At 39.8% G+C, this 22,536-nt stretch overlaps 2 protein-coding genes across 3 annotated transcripts in view; both read right to left on the bottom strand.

Moving 5' to 3' along the window:
- LOC141768023 (E3 ubiquitin-protein ligase MARCHF2-like) overlaps positions 1 to 22,536 on the bottom strand; it is a 100,303-nt gene that overhangs the window by 62,167 nt on the left and 15,600 nt on the right. The window lies entirely within an intron of this gene.
- rorca (RAR-related orphan receptor C a) lies at positions 1,254 to 17,525 on the bottom strand. The gene is made up of 10 exons (XM_074635883.1): positions 17,181 to 17,525; positions 9,852 to 9,937; positions 9,599 to 9,740; positions 9,027 to 9,467; positions 8,807 to 8,928; positions 8,193 to 8,325; positions 6,675 to 6,782; positions 6,406 to 6,516; positions 4,858 to 4,970; positions 1,254 to 4,651 (listed from the first exon to the last, which is right to left on the bottom strand). Exons 1-10 carry the CDS (start codon positions 17,185 to 17,187, stop codon positions 4,490 to 4,492), a joined length of 1,425 nt encoding a protein of 474 aa, XP_074491984.1. The 5' UTR covers positions 17,188 to 17,525; the 3' UTR covers positions 1,254 to 4,489.

Below are 22,536 nucleotides of genomic sequence, written 5' to 3'. Positions count from 1 at the left end.
CAGCGAGCCTAGAGCTTCTGGGGGCAGCTGGCCGCCTTATCAGACAACATCAGACTGACAGTGAGGTCCATTAATTATACCGGAGTGGCAGCAGAAGTCTCAGAGGTGGATACTTCAAAAGCTCAAAAATTAGTTTGTAAAAATGTGTGTTTTTTTTGATTGGGGAGGATGTCACACACTGTAACTACAGAGAAGGGAGAATGATTGCTTCACAGCCTCCCATCGACTGTTACTGGGAATAAAAACTTAGTCAAGCACACGGTTGAGTCTCTGAACATCTATTATCTACCACTAGGTGGTAATAATGCACTACATGTTCACAACACAGGGTGTCCTTCACTCTGCTTTATGTAACAAACTGTTATATAATATATATATATATATATATATATATATAGTTACTACAGCTTGTTTACACCTCTGTGTACACATACTACTTAAGTCCTTCTCATTATTACATACTACATTAATGTTTACACATATGTGTATATATATTTCTAGTATTTCTCATTATACCATATTCCATAACTGTTTACACATTTATATATATATATATATTTAGTACTTCTCATTATTACATACTACATTCCTGTTTACACCTCTGTGTACATATATTACTTCTCATCATGCATATACATAATCCATCCCGTTAACATTCAGTTTTCCCATCTGAAATACAAATTAATTACAAATTTACATTACTGTTTTATCTTTACTTATGTTTATATTTATTTTAACTGCACTATTTTATGTCTTAGCTTATCATTTTGCTTTTACTTTTACTTGTGTGATTTATCCTTTTATATATATACATATTTTATGAGCATTGTTGACGGAACCTGAGACCAAAGATTTTCATTGCCAATGTCTACTTTGCTGGAATTGACAAATGACAAATAAAGAACCTTGAACCTTGACTTAGTCAGAAAATACTATTTTATATTTATATTTTTTAATCATCTTTTTTATTTAGTTGCAAAATTTCCCTTAAATGGCAATTTAATTTAATTGTTAATTATTTGAATTCATTTTTTTCCTTGTCTGTATGTATTATCTGACAAAATAAGAAGCCTGAAAGGTAGTAAATAAATAAACCAATACTAATATAATGTATTTAAAGAAAAGAAACATGTGTCAAATGAAATTGTGATGAAGGTATTATTTCACGTGGGTATTTCATTTAAATGGTTCATGTGTGCAGATCATTTTGGGTGCAATCACTGTTACGAAACACAAAGTAAATCCACAACATGTTTTTCATTTAATTGTAAAAAGACTTTTATTACATTCTTAAATCCACATATTGTATCACCATTGTGCAATAACACTTTACTGTGTTAAAACCTCTTAGGCTTTATATCCATAACATATCATAAATTATTTCTTATTAAAATCTATATTGATTTAATAATAATAATAATAATCTTCAAATAGAGTGAACATATAAACAGAAGGATCATGACAAAAGAGAAACTTGTAGGGAGACATCTTTAAAAACGCTCTTTAAAAAAATAGAATTACATCTCTCCAAGACAAAAAGGACACTAAACTGATGAGAAAAATAAACACGTAGGGATAAAAATTAAGAAACAGAAGATCACAACAAAACCAACACAAGATTATAATCCATCTTTTATATTTATTTTACTATATTTTTAATATCCTATTTCATCTATGACTCAAACTCAAAAAAAAAAAAAATTGCAATAATGATATTAGACAGGGGTAAAATCTTTGATACTTCTGAAATAAAACATTCACAAGAACATATACTGTACACAGTGATCAAGGTTTTAAGGTCTTCTATGTTGGTGCGAGGTGTCTTGCTAGCTAGACTAACTGCAGACACTGTAGGACAGAGAGCCCAGCTATCTCCCTGAGTAACTCTAAAACGGAAAATGCAAGTGCAAGATCTTCAGCGCTGCCCCCCTGGACAGCTTTCAGACCTGCTAATAACTACACTGAATCCTCTCAAAGAAGCAGCACATTCTCCACACACAAAGTATTACAATCTGTACGTGTCAGCTGATCTGTGTAGTGGTTGGTATTTGGTACATTTATATTCTTAAACAACATTTGTCGTGCTGCGAGGTCAACTGTGCTGGAGTGCTATTACAATGGGAAAGACATTATTGCACAATCCCACCATGCCACTGTCTTACAGTACGTACCCAGAAAAAGGGTAATACCCCCTTTCATGCTATGTGAGATAACGTATGGCGAACAGCACTGTCCCAGCAGTGCAAAAGCAAACCAGGCTATTAAATAGACATCCAACATGTGTCGTATGATTGTCGTCGTAAGATAAAAACAGCATCGATTACACCTTTTCTTTTCTAGTAGCTTCTTTAGGTAGAATGGCGCGTATACAGAAATCCAATATGTCCCCCTACTCTGAAGGAAAAAAAGGTTTCTAGTGGACGCACCCTGGTGTCTCCAGAGACTTTGCTTCGGATAGAGCTGTATCCTAAGTAGGGCTTCCTGGACCTGAAGGCACGAACTGCTCTCAAATGACAGAAAGGCAGTCAGTATACGTAGATCCAGTAGTTTTAGTCTTCTGATTAAGGCTGTCAAACGGTTAAAATATCCTGTAAAGGGGAGACTCGTGGGTACCCATATAACCCATTTTCATTCACATATCTTGAGGTCAGATGTCAATGGCCATGCCAGTTTTTCCTCGCCAAAATTTAGCGTGAATTCGTAGCGTTATTTTGCCTCCTTCACGACAAGCTGGTATGACATGGTTGGTACATTCAGAAGATTGTGTTAAAGAATTAAAGATTAAAACAAATTTGTTTGTGTTAACTTTGACAGCCCTACTTCTGATACAATATGTTTTAGGAACGTTTAGTCACTGGCCTTCAAATTGCACCACTAATTGTTGTATTTTTTGAAGAAGCTCTCTATCCTGTACGCAGAAATATTAACTCAGGGGGGTAGCTGATGGCTCTGTCAACCCTTTGCTGTGCCATGTAGTGTTTGAAGAGGGTGAGGTAGTAAGGGAGTGGGGGAGGGGAAGGAACAGAGGATCTCCAAATCAGAATACCTTGGCTTCCTGCGACAGCGCAGTCGGCCATCAAACCCCGAAGCAGCGAGAGAGACAGTAAAATCTCCTCCGACTGACGTCCGAGGAGCTTAAATAACACCATCACCCACAAGTCCACTCTCCAGTCTTTGACCCTTCGTCCAACCACGTCTCATTTTCTTTTTCTCCCAAAGTCTTTTGCATGTGCTGGTTGAGACGGCGCTGGAGGTTTTTGGGCGATGGCACTCTTCTGCGGAGGAGGAGGTTCAACGTACGGAGAGCACATGACCCCGCAGCGGTTGGCTGGCCCGCCACCTTGTTCATACAGCTTATCTACAGCGGGGAGGGCGTATCTCGTACTTCTGACTGGTTTCAACAGAAGTTTCACAGATGGCAGTCTGAGTGCGAACCCATAAAGTCTTGTGCCAAGAGTTCAGATTCTAACAATAAGTGCTAATCATCCGTTTTCAGCAAAAGTCTTTCCATCCCAGAAACCCAAAGTTTGGGCAGGCAGTATCTGTTCGAGAGTCCTGAGCACATCACCCTCCTCCTCCTCCTCACTCGGGATGAACTGCTCTTATCTTACATGATAATATAAGTGTTATTATTTATATATATATATATATATATATATATATATATATATATAAAAGGAGCATCTGAAAATACTTTCAAAATACCTCTCTCACTCTCTCTCTAAGTGGCATTTTCAAAGGGGAAAAGGTATTAGGGCTGAGGTCAGCGATTGCATAAAAAAAAGAGCTCACTTACATCAGTGTCTGTGGGTGTGCTAGTAAAAATACCTACAAAGATAAGTGCTTGTTTTGTGCTCCGCATGCTCAGAGTTTACCCTCGAGTCACACAGTTTAAAAACCCTGTCTGTTTGTGAGTTTGATCATGGTCCCTTTAAACAGTTTGTTCGTACGTTACAAAACTGCAAAATACGGGCGCTACCGAAAATGAATGAGATAATAAACTTAACTAGAAAGTGAAACAGGCATAATTACTGCAAACCTCCACAACGTGTGCGAGTATGTACATTCTATAGATCGAGCCGAAGGGCTGTGCAGAAACGGTAAAAGGGGGAAAAAGGGGAATACATTCAACAATAGCTTACTTTGAGAATGGTGAAAGTCAAATTCAGCTTGATGAGAGGTCTTCTCATAGAAAAATATTTTTGAGAATACAAATGATTCTTTAATAAGTCCCTAAAAAAAGAGGTAACATGCACTGAGTAGCCAGCAGCAGTTCCTGTAGTGTAGTGGACTGGCTTGCAGGGCAGTGTGAGCTACTCCACAGGGTCGGGAGCTCATAGGCGAGAGGAGTGTGTCCTAACGTGTAGCATGCAGGATTGTCATTGAGCTGCTGGTTAGTTTTGCCACATTTCTTGTGTTTTATCTCCCTCCCCCTCCCTACACCTCAATGTCCTCCATTTAAATCCCGCTATTTAGCTGAGCGGCGGTGTTAGCCCTCCGTGGAGTCGGGGAAGCTGAGTTCACTGCCGAACACCTCCCTGTACAGAGGAGGGAAGGTGTACGCCGTATCAGGGTGGACCAGGCGGAAAAACTCCAGTTTGTCGATGTGAAGGTTGCAAATGGACTTCATTGTGGGAAGCTTAGACACCATCTAGAAGGGGAAATACAGAAGAGCAAGAAAACGTTAAAATCAGAAAGTTGTTTTCATTCATTTAAACTGTACTATTAACTAATTGGGTCAAGAACAGGTCTTGGTCTGTAATAAGGTAACGTTAGCTCTCATTTGGTGGTTGCCTGGTAACTTGTCAAATAAAAAGCGCTCTGTGTGATCAGGGCTGAATGCAGCAGGCTTTGTACCTTTGCTAGCTTCTCTTCTGACGCTCCCTCTTTTTGTAGGCAGCGCTGCAGAGCCACGTAGACTTTCTCTTGCAACTTCTGGATCTTCTGAACATCTGTCAACCAGGGTCGGTCTGAGGGAAATTAAGAGTGACAAGACGGTTTCATTAGTGGTGTTGTTGTTGTTGTACAGGTGAGGTTTACAGTGCACAAAGAAGAATACAAAATGTACTAAGCATTATATGTGCAGATTATCTTCTGACTCTTTATATAACTGCAGCTGTTGGCTTCACAACACAATGGAAATGAGTTTGCAGGGACATGAAACTTGTCTGAGATAAGTGATTTATCATAATGCCGTTTTTTGTCATGTCAACGTTATATTAACATTGCACGGTAATGCAGTCGTCAGCAGGGACTCTTACGACTCTGCGACATCAAAGATTTAACAGCTGGCTGCCACTGCAGTGACAAGCTAGTTCTTTCAACTCTGCGTGAGCTGCTTTTCATTCTTTATTGTGATGAACTGAAATTAATGGCAGGCTGTAAAGCCATCAGTAAAGCCAATTACACAAACATTTCAGCTTTAATGTGCAAAAGCATGGGAGCGATCAATTAGGGAGTTTCACTCTGGCATTAAGTCATTATCATGTCGGCGCCGGTATTTAAGTGTCACTATAGGCGCAGCATTGCTGATGTAGGTGTGTTATGAATTTAAAAAATGTAAGTGCATTAAAAATCTGTCACAGCAGAAGCAAACAGAAGGAGAAGAAATCTCCTTTATGTGTAGGATGTCTCGATAGGACTTTTTATTTATGACATTTTGCTTCTCAAAAGATGTTTTTTTTGACATAAATGGATGGATAATGCAATCTGAATGAGGCCACTAAGAAAATAGGTTGAAAGTAAAACCACATTGTCTTTTTATTAGCATCCTAAAAAAGCTTTTATTTGGAGGTCTTCAAGTTATAATTAAATCACATCGCATAATTATCCTGTCATTTCCTGCCTATAGTATTTTGACGCTGTAAATCTGAAAATGAAGGAATGATGTTTTGTCATTTTTAAAGAGGTCATGCTCTGGTATTTTGTTTACCTGTAATACAGGTTTATCATTAACTACGTCTGTAGCCGGTAAACAACTCACATCATCTAATTAATGGTAATTAGCATTCTTTTGTAGTCAATTGGCAAATGCCACGTCTATTGAGTCAGCCGCTAAGCGTCAAACTTGTGCAGCAACTTTTAGCAGCGCTGGCAAACGTTTCTGTTTTTCTCATCAAACTGCAGCACAAGCCAAGAGCTTTTAATAGACTAAATGTATGACAGTGGGTATGAATCCATTTAGTTCAAGAAATATAATCTCGATTTATTTGTTATTTTTTTTATTATATATTTACTTTTATTTTTTAGTTTGGCCAATCCAAACCTGTTTTGTTTTATTTATCTTTTTTTTTGTCTTGCGTTGTTTAGAGATTGTGTTGTTGGGTTTTCTATGATGTTTGGTGTTGTTGAAAACTTGAAATACAAAAAACTTTAATTTCATAAAAGAAATATCTAATATCTCACCTGGTGAGAGAAGCACAGCAGCACTGAAGAGAGCCATCTCTTCCTCTGACATCTGGGTACGGCTCAGGCTTTTAGCCAAGTCAAACACGGAGTTGACAAGGTCGTCACATCCTAGAAGGAAGGAGGAAAGTTAGCATCATCATCATCATCATCATCATCATCATCATCATCATCATCATCATCATCATGACACATTAAAAAATGTCGACCTAAAATCCCCTGCTCCTCCTTTCATCCCGTAAAAGAGAGAAAGAGAAGTGTTGACTCACCGAGAGCTTTGAAAAGATGAGCAGTGGCAAACTTTCCGTCAAAGAGCAACGTGTTGTTGATGGGGTTATAGGCCCGACACATACGGATCAGAAGGACATCCATGCAGCCTGTAGACACACAAAAGAAACAAAATACAGAAAAAAACATTAAATTCAATCCAAAATTCAATCATGAAAAATACCTTCCACAAAAAGGAAACAAACTCCTCTGACAATAACAGAGTGTGCTTCTTTCAATATTCAACACTTGGAAAATAAATTACATTAATCATATAATACATCCATAATTTCTAAGTTGTAAGAAGAAGGCCTCATATTTCTTAAACAAATGTTGGTTAAATCTGCCCTGTCATGGTTATACAAATCTTTAGTGTCACAGAGGAGGAAATAAACCAGAAAATATTCACATTTAAGAAGCTGGAATCAGAGAATTTTGACTTTTATTTCTTAAAAACTTACTCAAACCGATTATTCGCTTATCAAAATAGTTGGAGATTAATTTAATAGTTGACAACTGAATGAGTAATCATTGCAGCTCGAATGTGAAACCTTCTTTACTGACCCAGATATTTTATTATTTCCTGGGAAAGCTATGAATGAGGTAAACCTCACGTGCGCAATAAAGGAGGTGATTAACATCATCAAGGCAGAAAAATGCACATGGTCAATTAAGTCACACATCACAAAGAAAAAGCCATGGTATTTGACCCACTTATGGTAACGACACTGTTTAATTGCAAGTTATTTATAACTTCTAATTGTTGACCTACATTTTCAATCACGTTGCCCATCCACCCATCACGTGCTACTCAGATCATGTTTGGGTGTGGACACATGTTGCATCTTTTAAAAATTTTCAACATTTCTGATTGACACATAATTAAACGCCTTGTGTGCGTGCATCTTCCTCATACCTTAGCTACCATTCACAGCCAATTAAGCTGTTAGCCGGAATGATTTGCTGTTTGAGTTGTCACTGAAAATCTTTTTAAAAATTTCCAACACCTGAAGATGACACAGAAGGCCTCCCATAAATTACTGGCGTAGCGTGGAAGAAGCAACGTGATCGAAAACAAGGTCAGCCGTTCTTCAGAAGCACCTTTTTCTAAGTCACTCTGCTCGCATGTGATGTTTGAACTCCGCTACCGCTGTTCATACGACAACAGCTGACTTTATCTCGGCTAAAAGTTTGCAAAGTAATAAACAAACAGACTGCAGGCTAGCCGTCTTGCTGGGGGGCACATATGATGTAAAAACCAACCCGTTCTCACTCCTAACTCGTCAAATACCGCCGTTTGGTAAGAGCCCGTCGGCATCGGAGACAGACGTGCCGAGACACCCATTAGCATGTGACGAACCGGGTTTTCAACTAACTCCAATGTAAACCCGACCGCGGCGTTACAGTCAAAAAAATAAATACATTTCTCTCACAAATTAGTGGTATTTTCTTTTTAATTTATAAGGGACATATCATGTTTTATACTTGTGTGTGTGTGTGTACTGGTGTCATGCACTGACCTGCTTTGAGGAGGATGATCTGGTCGTTCTGACAGAGGTCCATGAAGCCAGTGATGCGCTTGGCAAACTCTACCACGTACTGGATTGCGTTGGTGATGTGAATGGCACATTGTTGCCACATCACCTCAGCTGACTGGAAGAGAGAGCAGAGAGACAGGGATTCATTAATGAGGATTGCAATACTCCATTTCACCGTTGACGCTGTGCTTATCTAGACTGTGGTTGAGTGGATTCCCCCTAAAGACGCCCTGACCTGCAGTATGTTTGATAATATTTGTTTGAAAGGCTAAAACCTTGACAAGTGAGACAAAAAGCCCAGTAGGAGATGTGTGATAATAAATGTTTGGATTTACAAACCCCGACTGTAAGAATCAACTACGGTGATAAGAAGGGAACACTTCTATTTGTTTTAGGAAACATCCTTCTAGAAGTTTTACAGTTGGTCTTTGTGCAAGATTAGAAAACATGGCATGATGAGCCAAACTACAGCGATATGAAATCATGTTTTATGGGCAACTTTAGATTCAGTCTGATTAATCTGTCGGCTTTTGTTTCATCCGTGATAATGCAGACATTTAGAAAAAACATGTGTAATACATGTGTCATATATCTACCTTGGTCTGGTATGAGCGTGTCTCTTCTGGGCTGTACATGGTCCACGCCATTCGCTTCAGCTCGTCTGTGCTGTACTGGCTCGTCTCGATGTGGGACTTCAGCACACTCTGAGTTATACGATCTGAACAGAGGGAACGTTTTTTTGCAATGAGATTATTGTTGTCTTTAAGAAAGATTTAAGGTTCAAACACACAACAGCATTACAGGATTTCTACTGACCTATGTCAAGCAGGGAGCAGCCCTCGGGCAGCGGGTTGAGGATCGCGTGTGAGAAGAGTCCGGAGTCGTGCAACAGCTGGTACTCGTGCTTGATGCTGTGGTTGCCGTCTAGAAAGTCTAAGTTGGTCTGTTCTGGTGAGCTCTGAGAGGACGAGCTGCTGCCCGCGCTGCCGCCCAGCATGTCCAGGTTACAGTAGTCTCCGCCTCCGTCCTCCGGGGTCAGCGGCAGGTCGAAGAGCAGGCCCTCTGGCAGCATGCTGATGTCGTCCAGGTCGCTGAGCGCGACTGTGGAGCCTCTTCTGTAGTTGCGGCTGTGGTCGACCATGTCGCTGTTGTCCTCGCGGATGCCGAGCGCCGCGCACTCCTGGGACTGCTGGTGCTTCTGGACCTCTGCATACAGGCTGTCGCGCTGCTTTTTGGACATTCGACCGAACTTGACCGCTGCAACAGGAAGACAAAAAATTAAACATTCAGGAAGGTATGGGCTAAGTGAAACAAGACTCATTCAACGTGATAAGCAAAAAGGTGGAAACTCGGAGTTAATTAAATATAGATCGAGCAGCTGAACTCACCATCGCGGCTCATGCCCAGGGCGAGACACTTCTGCAGCCTGCAGTGCTGACAACGGTTACGGTTGGTCCGGTCTATTAAACAGTTCCTCTGTCGTGAGCAGGAGTACATAGCGTTGTTCTGCTGGCTGCGTCTGAAGAAACCCTACACACAAAAAGACACAAAATGTGAATAAACATTGTGAGCATCTGAATGCTTGAATAGTGATAACAACACATTAAAGCTACTTCTGAGGGAGATGGTGTGATAGCTCACCTTGCAGCCTTCACAGGTGATGACACCATAGTGAATCCCTGATGATTTGTCCCCACAGATTTTACACGGAATCACCTCTATTTGAGCTGTAGAGAGATGAAGAAGGAAAAAAAATCAGTGAAATGGTAAAAAATGAGGGCTATCAATCGATTAAAACAGTTAATCGCGATTAATTGCACGTTCAAAAAGTACCTTAAAGGGAGATTTGTCAAGTATTTAATACTATTATCAACATGAGAGTGGGCAAATATGCTTGCTTTTTGCAAATGTATGTTTATATGAATTATTGGAACTCAATTAACAACACAAATCAATGACAAATATTGTCCAGAAAGGTACTGCATTTAGCATAAAATAATATGCTCAAATCATAACATGGCAAACTCAAGCCCAACAGGCAACAACAGCTGTTTTTATTGAGAGAGAATATGCTTAAATACTAGTTGCAGTTATTGCATAATGACATGTCATGACACTGTTGCAGCCCTGCGTGAGGTGATCTTCTACATTTCAGCTGTTGCATAGTTGGCATCTACACAAACATATATAGAAAACCCAGCCAACAGTTACGCAAACAAGTAAACACATCTTTGGTCACCGTCCAATAGCGCTGAGATATAGTGGACATTCAAAATTTTTTTATACTTTTTCATGCTGAATGACTTCCAAGGAACTTAATGAGCACATCTCTGGTAAACACAAGATTTAAAGTGGTGCTTTTGTGTGATTCTTTGTGGAGAAACTTCACAGATCTGTTGATGAAACCAACTAATCGATTAGTCGACAAAGGATTTCTTTGTTCGAGGACACTAACGATAACCCTACTAATAAAGATGTTATCACAGGACTGTGAAGAAACAAGAGAAGACCAGAGTGTATCTGCCTATACATTATATACACCTTGAGTTCATTGTGGGAGCCTGAGCCTTCTTACTCAGGAACAGCCTGTTCTTTTCATTATGTTGTTTATCTAAGTAGCTGGGCCTCCTCAAGCCCAGAATAGCAGGTCAATTGCATTAGCTGAGGCCCGAGGTTATAAAGTTTCACGTCTCTCTCACTCTCTCGCTCTCTCTCTCTACGTCGCTCTTCCTCCAGGATGTACAAAATGTCAGCAGGTTAACAAAGGCATACTGCTGTTCTGAACCCTCCGAGGCGTACAATTGTAACCCACAAAACAACTGCGACCGACTGGTACGGTGCAGATTGAGTGCAAGATTTGATTTGGCTCGGGCGGCAGGGTGTGCCAAACAATCCCTAAACCACTTTTGCTGGATCACAGGGGGTATTAGGTAACCTGTAAATCGCAGCCACGGCTTTAACCGGCCATCACAGCTCTCCAGAAAATTGCTGTTTTCTAAAAGGCTCTTTGATAAACTGCTCACGACCGACCAATCACATGAGTCACTCTGTGTGGGGAGAGATATGCGTCACACAAATAAAGAGGCAAAGCAAAAGCGGTTAGTGAAAACCTGAAAATCTGAATTTAGGAAACATTTGCCCTCCACAAAGAGTTTCTGTGTAGTGCAGGTGACATATTTGAGTGTTTCCTGCTGGCCAGTGCAACTGAGGGATATAAATAAATAAAGCGAATGGAAAAAAAATCCCTTTCTACTGCTCCCTTTAGCGCTCCCCCCTCCAGAGCCTCACCCCCGCCCTTCAGTCTGTTATATAACCGCCGTCTGGCTGCATTCCACGAACACACTCATTCAAAGGTGGTTGTCGTGGCAACGGAGTGACGATCCTCCCCGGACCTCCCGCGCTAACCATTGGGCGCTGAGTGAGCGGCTTTGCCCGCGACTCGCCGCCTCACCTGCCAGTCAGCTGAGCTGCACCGTCAGGCCCGGAGAGCAGGAGCTGCTCCACTGACACAGTTTCTCATTCAGCAGAAAAGGAGGGGGCGGGGGGCGGCGCTTGTTGGTGGCAGCCGCACAAGGAAGAAACACAATCTGGGTTTCTTGCGGGTTTCAAGGTGGAAAGCTGACTCAGGTTTGAGCTAAGGGAGGGTGCTTTAGAAGGAAAACAATGCAAGGTTTGATAACCGAGAGGTGGATGACCAGTTGCCCCTTTTACAACTTACGCAACATCTGGAAATATTTCCTAACACATCCAGTACAGTACGCTGCAGCAGGGGCAGCTAATAGTAGCTCTCAACTTGTTGCAGCATGTCAAGTATTTGAGTGAAATTTCAGCTGTGTTTGAGCTACACCATAAATCTATTTTTACTCCGGTGCAGTTGGCTGCCCAGAGATTCCTTCTGCCGTATTGGCAAATAAAATGTTGCACTAATCACGGCTCGGCGCAGAAGTGTACACGGTTTAGTGTAAATAAGAGTGTGCAGATTATTAGACGGGTCTCTGACAACTAAAACACTCTGTGACCATCAATATTTTATGTTGTGTAGCAGCACAGGCCTGAACAAGAGTTTCTTTATCCTCATCAGAGTTCGTTTACAGCATTTCCTTGTTTCTAAGACAGCACGTACTCACAAAAACCTAGAAAAACACCCGTACGGTTAGAGATGTTCCGATCCGATACCAGTGTGATAGATACAATAACTTCGGCGCTTCTTGGTTATCTTTTTCTGGAATTTATCTTGTTGTTGGAATGCGACGTTTGCTGGTGCGGTTCGTCCTTCTCTGTCCTTTCCTGTGATGCATCTTCAAATGTTTTATAAGAGTGCTGGTGTTGAAATTGGCAACACCCCACACGCGACACATATCGCCGTTTTACTAGTTGGATTTTCCACTGTGAAATACTGCCAAAGGGTTGACATTTTTCTCGCTCTGACTACCGTTAACAAAGAAAGTATGGCGGCAGCGACTGTCTCTTTGCTTCTATACTCTTTGCCGTTACCGTAACACTCTCCATTAGCACAGCACTGTTGTTGTTTGCTATCGTCGCGTGACAAACTACCTGCAATCAGTTCTTCTTCTCTGCTCTAAAACAGTAGTTGCCAGTTGCAACCATGATATATTCAGTATGACAGCACAGTTATGGCTTTCGGAGCGGCGAAGGGTTAGTAAATTATGGCAATCGAATCGGTGAATAGGCTGGTGTAATCGGCGATACCCGATCCCGAATTTTGGGCGGTATCGGACGCATTTCTGATACTGGTATCGGAACAACTCTAGTTGGAATGCTGTTTCCAACATTTGATGGTGCGGATCGTCCTTTTTTTCCTCCACGTTTGCCTTGGTGAAATCACCGTCCTCTTTGGCATAATGCATGATGATGAATTATATAATTCAACTGCATAGCTTTGAAGTTTAAAAGGAGCTTAAAGAACATCTAGTACACTGTATATGTTAATATAATTACACCTCATAGGAGCTTTGGTGTGCAGTACCTGTTACTCCAACGCTTGAAAATCCCTCCTATCATAATTAGCATTTTCTAGAACCTCATTGCAGAAAAGCATCTTTCCACATATGGATGTGTTGATTTAAAAGTCCTTTCTGAGTCAGTGTGTCTGTTGGTCAGCACTTCTTCTTCTTCATCGGTGCTGTAATACCTCTGCTATGGAGACTTTGCTCTCTCATCCCAGCTAATCAAACAGGGTCCAAGGTCCTATTTACCTTGCGCTTTACATTTACATGCCGTACTGTATACTTGACCTACACTCAGAAAAGGGGGCTGCCGGGGCCTCTATGGGGAAGAAAGAGCATACATGCTGTATTGTGTAACAGACTGCAAAGTTAGATAACCACCCAGAGAGGGTTTGCACAGTCAAGTTGGAAGTTCTCTCTTTCTACATGTCTCCCAATACAGGGCCTCAACCACCACGTGTTTTCTATACTGTAAGTGACCAGTAATGAGTCTTCTTCTTCTCCTCCCTATGACCTATCTAAAGAACGCAGATAGTATAATATGGCCTGACACTAACCCCAAACTCTTTAAAAATGCACTGCATGTCTTAGGTAATTACTCAGCAGATGCAACAGTAGTGGAAAGGAGAGGTATTAGTGTACACAGAGACACATCGCTCGTCTTAACTGTGCATCTTCCTGATGGGTTTTTAGAGCTGTAGAGTAACAAGTGTTTTATAAAAATATGTGCATTATAAGTGCAAATATTTCCTTTCATCTTCTGTGACACACTTGGCATCATTTAAGAAGCATAATTACTTTCCCGACAGTCTTGAGGAAGAGAATATTAATTGTATTTCTATGTGCACACATCCTAAAAATTAGGTCAGTAGTACAGCTGTTGGCCCTAATTAAATGTAATTAAACAGCGGCTAACAACACAACATTTAGCTGGCACAAAATGAATGCAACACAACACATAATCATCTTATTTGCAGTCAACGAGGCGCAAATCATCCGATAACGATGTTCGACCGATAAGTCGTTGCATCCCTACTTTGGTAAACATTCACATGGTGAACAACAACGCTACGCCTGCCAAGGTACACCCGGCTTCACACTCTGTGCCTCTGTAATCCCTCACCATTGATCAGAGGAGATAAAGTGCATTCACTTGATCCAGCAGCTCCAAGCTAAAACAACCCAAGTGGGCCTCTGCAACACAAGCAAAACCAGACTGAGGAATTCGGTTCACAGCGTGTAATTTTGCACTCTGCTCCAAAACCGCAGGGACAAATTTAGGACGATGCTGCAGCAATCACAGTCTCCTTGAATTATAATCTCATGTTTAGATGTCACTTATCCTCCAAAAGGATTTAAGATACTGCAAAGAAAAATATTATTTCTATGTAATCATGCTGCAAAATGAACTGTCTCCCTTGTAGTCAAAATTAAATGTTTTTAAAAAAGGCACCGAGCTAATGTTACCTAACATGTTCCTTGCACACTAACATGCAGGCGGGGTGAAGAGTTAAAGCTTTAGATAGAGGGGGACAGGAATCTTTAGCGTGCAGTTGTCAGAGAGAAAGGGCACCCTGACACATACTGTAGCTCGCTGTGAACTTCCCCAAGGCTGCAACAGATAGTGGCTTTGAGGCTGAGCTCAGCACAGCGGTGGAGTTGGGAGAGCAGAGAGCGCCCTTTCCTCTTTGATCCTGAGCTAACGGTATTATACGACTCTGCACAACGTTAATCCACTGAGGCATAAAATGCTTCATTGGAGTTTGTCTGTTTCATCGTGTGACATCATACCTGCCTAACCTGTTTGTGGGACAGTTTACGAGAATCACTCTGAGATAAACGAGCACAATAGCATTGTTTGCAGTCCGTCAGGCGACTCACGGGATCTTGAGATTCACACTCTTACGTAACTTGTTTTCTCAATTCAATTGGGCATGATGAATAATGTTGCGTTTTTTTTTTTGTTGTTTTTTTTTACAAAATCAGATTGACAAGCCGTGCTTGACTGGAGTGACACACTCTGGTTGATGTAAGTAACCGTAGCCGGCAGAGGAAACTGAGCTTAACTGAACCCTGCTGTGTTTTGTGGTTACATGTTGGCTTGCTGTGCTCATATCCTGCTTGTTGCATCGGTGCACTGCCTTGACTGGACATCACAGTTCCACAGAACTGTAAAAATCTTAGCATAAGTTATAAACAGATGTTTGTTTTTAGATTTCATATATAAGATCATTGTCACAAAAATGATGTTTTTCCATAATCATAGATTTCTTCAGTCCCGATACCGATACAGATACCTGGGCTTTGGATATTGGCCGATACTAGTGCTTAATTAATAATCTGTATGCCTCACTGTGTGGAAGTGACTGGTGTCATTCTTTTATGTGTAAGGCAACATCAGCCTCGACTTAAACATCACTTTCCTGGGCGCCCTGGTAGTTCACCTGGTGGAGCGGGCGCCCATATGCCAAGGCTGAGTCCTAAACCCTTTTAATTCAGGGGCAAATTGGTCAACAGGAATTAAAATGTCAGTATATAATGTATATAGTATATAAACATAGAATTGAATTGGATAGATCCAGCTTTTTGAGTCAGTATCGTGCCGATATCCGGTATCGGTGCATCGCTAAACCTGTTAAATCTTAATATAAGTATATTTTTAGATTTCATATATAAAATCTTTGTCACAGAACCACAAAAACTATGTTTTTTTTTGTAAGAAAAACTAGTAAAAGGCGGGATGCATCTTGCAAGGTGCGTTAAAACCAGTCTCCTCCTGTGCAGCTCATATCTACGATATTTTAAAGAGGAACATTGTGTCATGATAACTGATTTACATTATCAACATTGTCTCATTAGTAATGATGACAGACCGTGGCCCTCCACCCACAGGCGCGTGCACACACACACACACACACACACACACTGTAATCCTCAATGACAGAAATAGGTCAATGGAGCACCTTTCTCTCCCCTCTCACCTCCTCTAACTGGCCACCATACTGCTGAGGCTGAAAACAAAAACATGCCGGCTGATGGACTATAAAATAACTGTAAAACACACTCCAACACCATCAGTGCTTTAAGGCACATTCAAACATGATGCACATTAAAAAATGTCAACAGTTCAACCAAAACAGTGACGAAGACGGCAGGAAGGACAACTGATTGAGTTGGAAATGACATAAGAATGTATGGAATAATGGAAGTGTAACTCCCAAACATGAGTCTGGTATGTACTGTTCCCTTTGTTTATGGGTCTGACTGTGCCCATATGTTGCTAATATGTGTATAACCTTGAAAAATGCATAAAAACTAAAGTGGAAAAAAATAAATAAAAAAATGTCAACATGAAAATTGCAAAACTAATAGTGGGATCATGCAAAAGTGATACTAAAAGTGTAATGAAATACAGCAAATGGGGAAAAGGGAGAAAAAATAGAAAAGTGGGACTATTTAATCACCATGAACAACCCTTTGCCAGCAGATTTTTTCTCGGTTTGACAGCCTCTGAATCACTCCGCTCACTCCCTCCCTTCACTCTCTCTCTCTTCTTACATAACTGGAGTCACCGGTGAAATAAAGTAACATAGCTGCAACGTATTCCTCTCGTCAAATGCAAAAATGCATAAATGCGCAAAACCCATTTACAGCTCAAATAAGCTCTTTAGACCTGTGCGTAAATGCGCAAAAAAATAAATATTTGTGCTATAATAATAATAAAAAATACACTTTTTGAAAAGAAATGTGCATAATAAGCTTGTGTCAACAACTTTCAAGCTGACAATTCTTTAAAAACAACCTGTAATTATTTTTTATTATTTCCCTCTTGTGATGTAATGGGCTTATTCTAGTGCGCGCCTGCAGCCTATAACAGCCTACGCACTTTGGACTCAAAGCCTTTCATGACGCTTAAAAAAAAAGTTATTTACAAACACACCAGACAGACTGTTATTATAAGAAGAGATATTATAATAGATGCAAACATTTTCTACAAACTCACCTCTCATGATGGCGGTGAAGAAGTCAACTCTTCCAAGTCATGCAACTCCAGGTAGAAGAAGCCAAGATGCGCACTTATTCGCTCCAAAAAACTGTCACAAAAAACAAATCCTCATATGGATTTACTACCTTTTTGTTAAGAAAAACATGCACTGAGCATATATTAGATAAAAGCAATGTTGAGTTTTGAAGTTATAGTTGTTGTTGGCTGCAGTCTGGAGAGTTTTGTGTTGTGATGCTCGTCGGCTCTAAGCTGCTCTGCTCTGCTCTGCTCTGCGGCGCACTGACGGTAACCAACATTCGGCGCGTGGACTAGTACACATGATCCTCACCTCGCGGACCGCCCGCCTCGTGCCCCGTGATCTGACGCGCGCGCACACACTCCTCACTCCTCCTCCCATCACTCCTCCTCCTTCACGCGCATTAAGGAGGTTCTTTCTCGCGTGCGTGGGAAAGTGTGGCAGTGTGTCAGCTCGAGAGCCGCAGACATCATGCATCATGCCAGCGTGGGAATCTGGTTAATAACAAAAGGCACAGTTTTATTTCCTGGTAGATGATTCAGTTTAATAGTTGACCTAATTCTTCTTCACCATGATTCCCTCAATGAAAACTAACTATTAGATTGTTGATAAACAAAAAGTCTTCATGACAACTCTCAATTTATATTTTTTAACAGATTTAATGGGTGTTTTTGCATGTTTTCATACACTATAAACAGCAATTTTTCATTATTCTTTCCTGCTATTACCCAATGAAAAGGAACCATGATACATTTTAGATTATAAATAAGAGGTCTTCATGACAACTCTCAATATAAATTCTTGGATTGGAGATTTTTAAACAGACTTAAAGGGCCATACGGGTGTTTCATTACTCTTCCCCACTATTCTCCCATTGAAAAGGAACTATGATACACTTAAGATTATTAATAAACAAGAGGTATTCATGTCAACCCTCAATATATAGGAGATTTTTTTTAACAGATTTAAAGAGCCATACGAGCGTTTTTGCACGTTTTCATACACTATAAACAGCAATTTTTCATTATTCTTCCCCACTATTACCCAATGAAAAGGAACTATGATACACTTAAGATTATAGATAAATAAGGGGTATCCATGTCAACCCTCAATATATAGGCTATAAATTCTTGGATTGGAGATTTTTAAACAGACTTAAAGGTCCCATGTTGTAAAAAGTGACATTTTCATGGCTTTTCATTTTCATGGTTTTTCATTTTCAAGGCCGTTCATTTTCATGGCTGTTCAAACACAGAGAGAGAAACTGAAGTCTCATCTGACACTGGATTTAAATGAATGCCTCTGACTGCAGTAAAATGCAGAAAAAATTAAATAGTGTCCAGGTCCTAACATCTGTCATTAAAGGAATGTATAAAAATAAGACGCGTCTTCTGATTAATATAAAAAAATCAGACTTTTACAGAGAAATTTGTAGCTTTGTGTAGTACAACTTATTGGAGGGTTTCTCGCCTTTTAAAAATGCTCAAAATTTCAAATAACTTTAACCTAAAAGCTAAAAACAGTGCTGCTTTATGATACCTAAGAAAATACTACAATACATTTTAGAATATAAAAATGTAAAACTTTCATTAGCCCCCCCAAAAAAGGTCTAAAAATAATGCTTAAATATCAAATTAAGAGTAAACAGGATCGAATGCACCACCTCTATCTTCAAAAATCAACATGTAGGTTTAAGTTCTATAAAATACTGTGAAAGTATTGGAACACTTAATCCACAGAGAAATACACACACAGCCCTTATTCAGAAACTGAGCTTTTGAAACAAGCCGTCAGGATTTCTGTCCATTTGTGATGTCGCAAATCTACAATATTTAGACCATTTCACAGTTTTAAACATAAACATTCTAAATGTGTCCTAGTTTATTACTGGTTTCAGTGTATGTGAATGACATCAGCTGACAGGAAGTAAACATGGACCTAAGCTGTTGCCTAGCAACCCATTTCTGTTGCAATTCCATTGAAATGTACTAAAACCGAGCGTTTCAGACAGAGGATAAATACAGCTATATCCAAGCAGACAGTATGAGGAAAATAAAGTTTTTTTTAAACATTAAAGCATGTAAACATGTTCTAGTAGAAACCCAAAATACAAGTAAGAACCGGAAAATGAGCATGATATGTCCCCTTTAAAGGGCCATACGGGTGTTTCATTATTCTTCCCTGCTATTACCCAATGAAAAGGAACTGTGATACATTTTAGATTATAAACAAGAGGTCTTCATGTCAACCCTCAATATATAGGCTATAAATTCTTGGACTGGAGATTTTTTAAACAGACTTAAAGGGCCATATGTGTGTTTTTTTCAGGTTTTCATAGGGCTGTAAAATATTTAATCGTGATTAATCTTGATTGTCCACAGTTACATTTAAAATACATTTTATCTGTTCATAATGTACCTAAAAGGGAGATTTGTCAAGTATTTAATACTCTTATCAACATATTGGACAATTATGCTTGCTTTATGCAAATGTATGTATATATTTATTATTGTAAATCAATTAACAACACAAAACAATGACAAATATTGTCCAGAAACTGCAGCCCAATAGGCAACAACAGCTGTCAGTGTGTCAGTGTGCTGAGTTGACTATGACTTGCCCAAAACGCCATGTGATTATCATAAATTATATGAAATATTTAATCGTGATTAATCACATTATTGTCCATAGTTAATCGTGATCAATCGCAAATTTAAGGCAAATCTTTTATGTTCAAAATGTACCTTAATGGTAGATTTGCTGCTCTCTTTATTATTGATATGTTACCAGAAAACAACCAAATTAGAGCTAACATTACCTTATTACAAACCACAACCTGAACTTGACCCAATTAGTTAATAGTACAGTTTAAATTAATGAAAACAACTTGCCGAAATCTCAAGTACCGCAATAATTTGCTTCCTGCTGGTTTCTGTTTAACTCTTGGTAACTACAGTAGTTAAAGTCATAAAGCCCCAGGCATCCAGCAAGCGTCACCACAATGAGAAGAAACTAGGTCAGTCAATCAATTAAAATATTTAGTCACGATTTACCGCAAGTTAATTACACCTTTTGTATCTGTTCGAAAAGTACCTTAAAGGGAGATTTGTCAAGTATTTAATACGCTTATCAACATGGGAGTGGAAAAATATTCTGCATTATGCAAATGTATGTACATATTTATTATTGGAAATCAATTAACAACACAAAACAATGACAAATATTGTCCAGAAACCCTCATAGGTACTGCATTTAGAATAAAAAATATGCTCATATCATAACATGGCAAACTCAAGCCCATCAGGCAACAACAGCTGTTTTTATTGAGAAAGAATATGCTTAAATACTAGTTGCAGTTATTGTATAATGACATGTCATAACACTGTTGCAGCCCTACGTGAGGTGATCTTCTACATTTCAGCTGTTGCATAGTTGGCATCCACATAAACATATATAGAAAACCCAGCCAACAGTTATGCAAACAAGTAAACACATCTTTGGTCACCGTCCAATAGCGCTGCGATATAGTGAACATTCAACATTTTCCTTTCAGGCGTATCATGCTGACTGCAGTCATTGTCAATATAACACCTCAGTCATGTCAAATGTAATTATAACATGGCAAACTGAAGCCCAACAGGAAACAACAGCTGTCAGTGTGTCAGTGTGCTGACTTGACTATGACTTGCCCCAAACTGCATGTGATTATCATAAAGTGGGCATGTCTGTAAAGGGGAGACTCGTGGGTACCCATAGAACACAACATAAAGACAGAAACCTCCATACACAGTGGAATAAGAGAAGCTATTATGTCTTCTGTTTTGTCCTAATGCAAAATTATCACAAAGTGACTCAAAACAACTACATGAAATGACCCCAAAGAGATGCAAAATAACCATGAAGAGAAACAAAACAACTACAAAGAGACACAGAACAACCACAAAAAGATGCAAATCAACCATGAAGAGACACAAAACAACTACAGAGAGACACAAAATAATAACAAAGAGACAAAAAACAACCACAAAAACATGCAAAACAACCATGAAGAGACACAAAACGACCACTAAGAGATGCAAAACGACTAGAGAGATCTAAAATGACCACAAAAAGATGCAAAACAACCACAAAGAGACGCAAAACCACTACAGAGATGCAAAACAACCATGAAGAGATGCATATTTATTATGAGAGAAGCTTTAATGTCCTCAGTTTTCCTTTGGCATGATGCAACATTGGAGAACTCTGCATTATATCACCGGATTAACAAACACTAATCTTGGTGGAGGAATTAAGTGACCACAGGTTGTTGTGCTGCATGCGTTGTTTTGTTTTGTTTTCCATTTCCTGAAATGTTGCAATCCAGGGTACATTTGTAACTTTTAAAGCAGCTTTGAAATGCAACGCTTAATTAAACATAATATTAAATGTATTTAAAATCTGACGAGCTTTATACACAGATCTCATGATGCAAAATGCTTCATGTTAAAACAATAAAATAGAAATGTATGCATGCATGCAGCTTCTACATGCATGCATGTGCACATGTTTTTAATTAATAAGAGTTCAACCGGTGCATTTTCATTCCTGTCTCTCCCCTTTGAAATGTGGGTGTGTGATTGAACGCAAACAGAAACACGCTCTGACTCGGCCATATATCAAAACAGCCGATGACACAAACAGAAGCCATTAATGACAGCACCGATGAAAATAATTGATTGGCGAGCGTGGGTAAGATGACGAGTGCATCATGTAACTCAGGCACAGTTATGAAATCAGGAGAAGAGAGAGATTATGGTAAGTAGGTTAGTGGAGCAACACAGAGCTTTCACACCCCTCCCTCTCCCGTTGATCTGGTGAGCATGCGTGGTGAGTCTCCGCCTTTTTCCACTGTGAACGCTTTTCTCCTGAATCATAAATCCAACTCATACTTTTCTTTGTCTTTCAGCACCACCTATGCGTGCATTTTTGTATAATCATACCTCTCTTTATTGCTCCTACATACTTGTGTTTTCTACAGCTACTCCCTCTCAAACACCGCTCAAATAAAAAAAAAAACATTAAATGCAAAGCTGCTTCTTCCTGAATGCTAAAAATACAATGCTGGGAAAAATGCAATAAGATTGTTTATTATATTCCCTGCATGTAAACTTCCTCTTCCTCCCATTTACGTGGTTTTGTCAGTCTGATGGTTTCCTTCCTGATCCTCATCTGCCGTCTTTCACGGGTTATATTATGTCCCTCTGTCGCCACGAAGCAGCCACACATCCATCCGGTGTTCGCCTGCAACGTCACTGACCCCCTGACCCCGAATCTTATGTAACCATGGCAATACCC

The sequence above is a fragment of the Sebastes fasciatus genome, chromosome 5 (assembly GCF_043250625.1).
Source record: "Sebastes fasciatus isolate fSebFas1 chromosome 5, fSebFas1.pri, whole genome shotgun sequence".
In the NCBI taxonomy this organism is placed as follows: Eukaryota; Metazoa; Chordata; class Actinopteri; order Perciformes; family Sebastidae; genus Sebastes; species Sebastes fasciatus.
The sequence above is the reverse complement of the archived record's forward strand: the minus strand, read 5'-3'. Positions and strand labels throughout refer to the sequence as shown.

Coding starts and splice junctions, on each gene's coding strand:
- rorca (XM_074635883.1), bottom strand. Junction 8,929..9,026: donor CTGCTCCCTGCTTGACATAG/GTCAGTAGAAAT, acceptor CCCTCTGTTCAG/ATCGTATAACTCAGAGTGTG. Junction 6,783..8,192: donor GATCATCCTCCTCAAAGCAG/GTCAGTGCATGA, acceptor GTGTGTCTACAG/GCTGCATGGATGTCCTTCTG.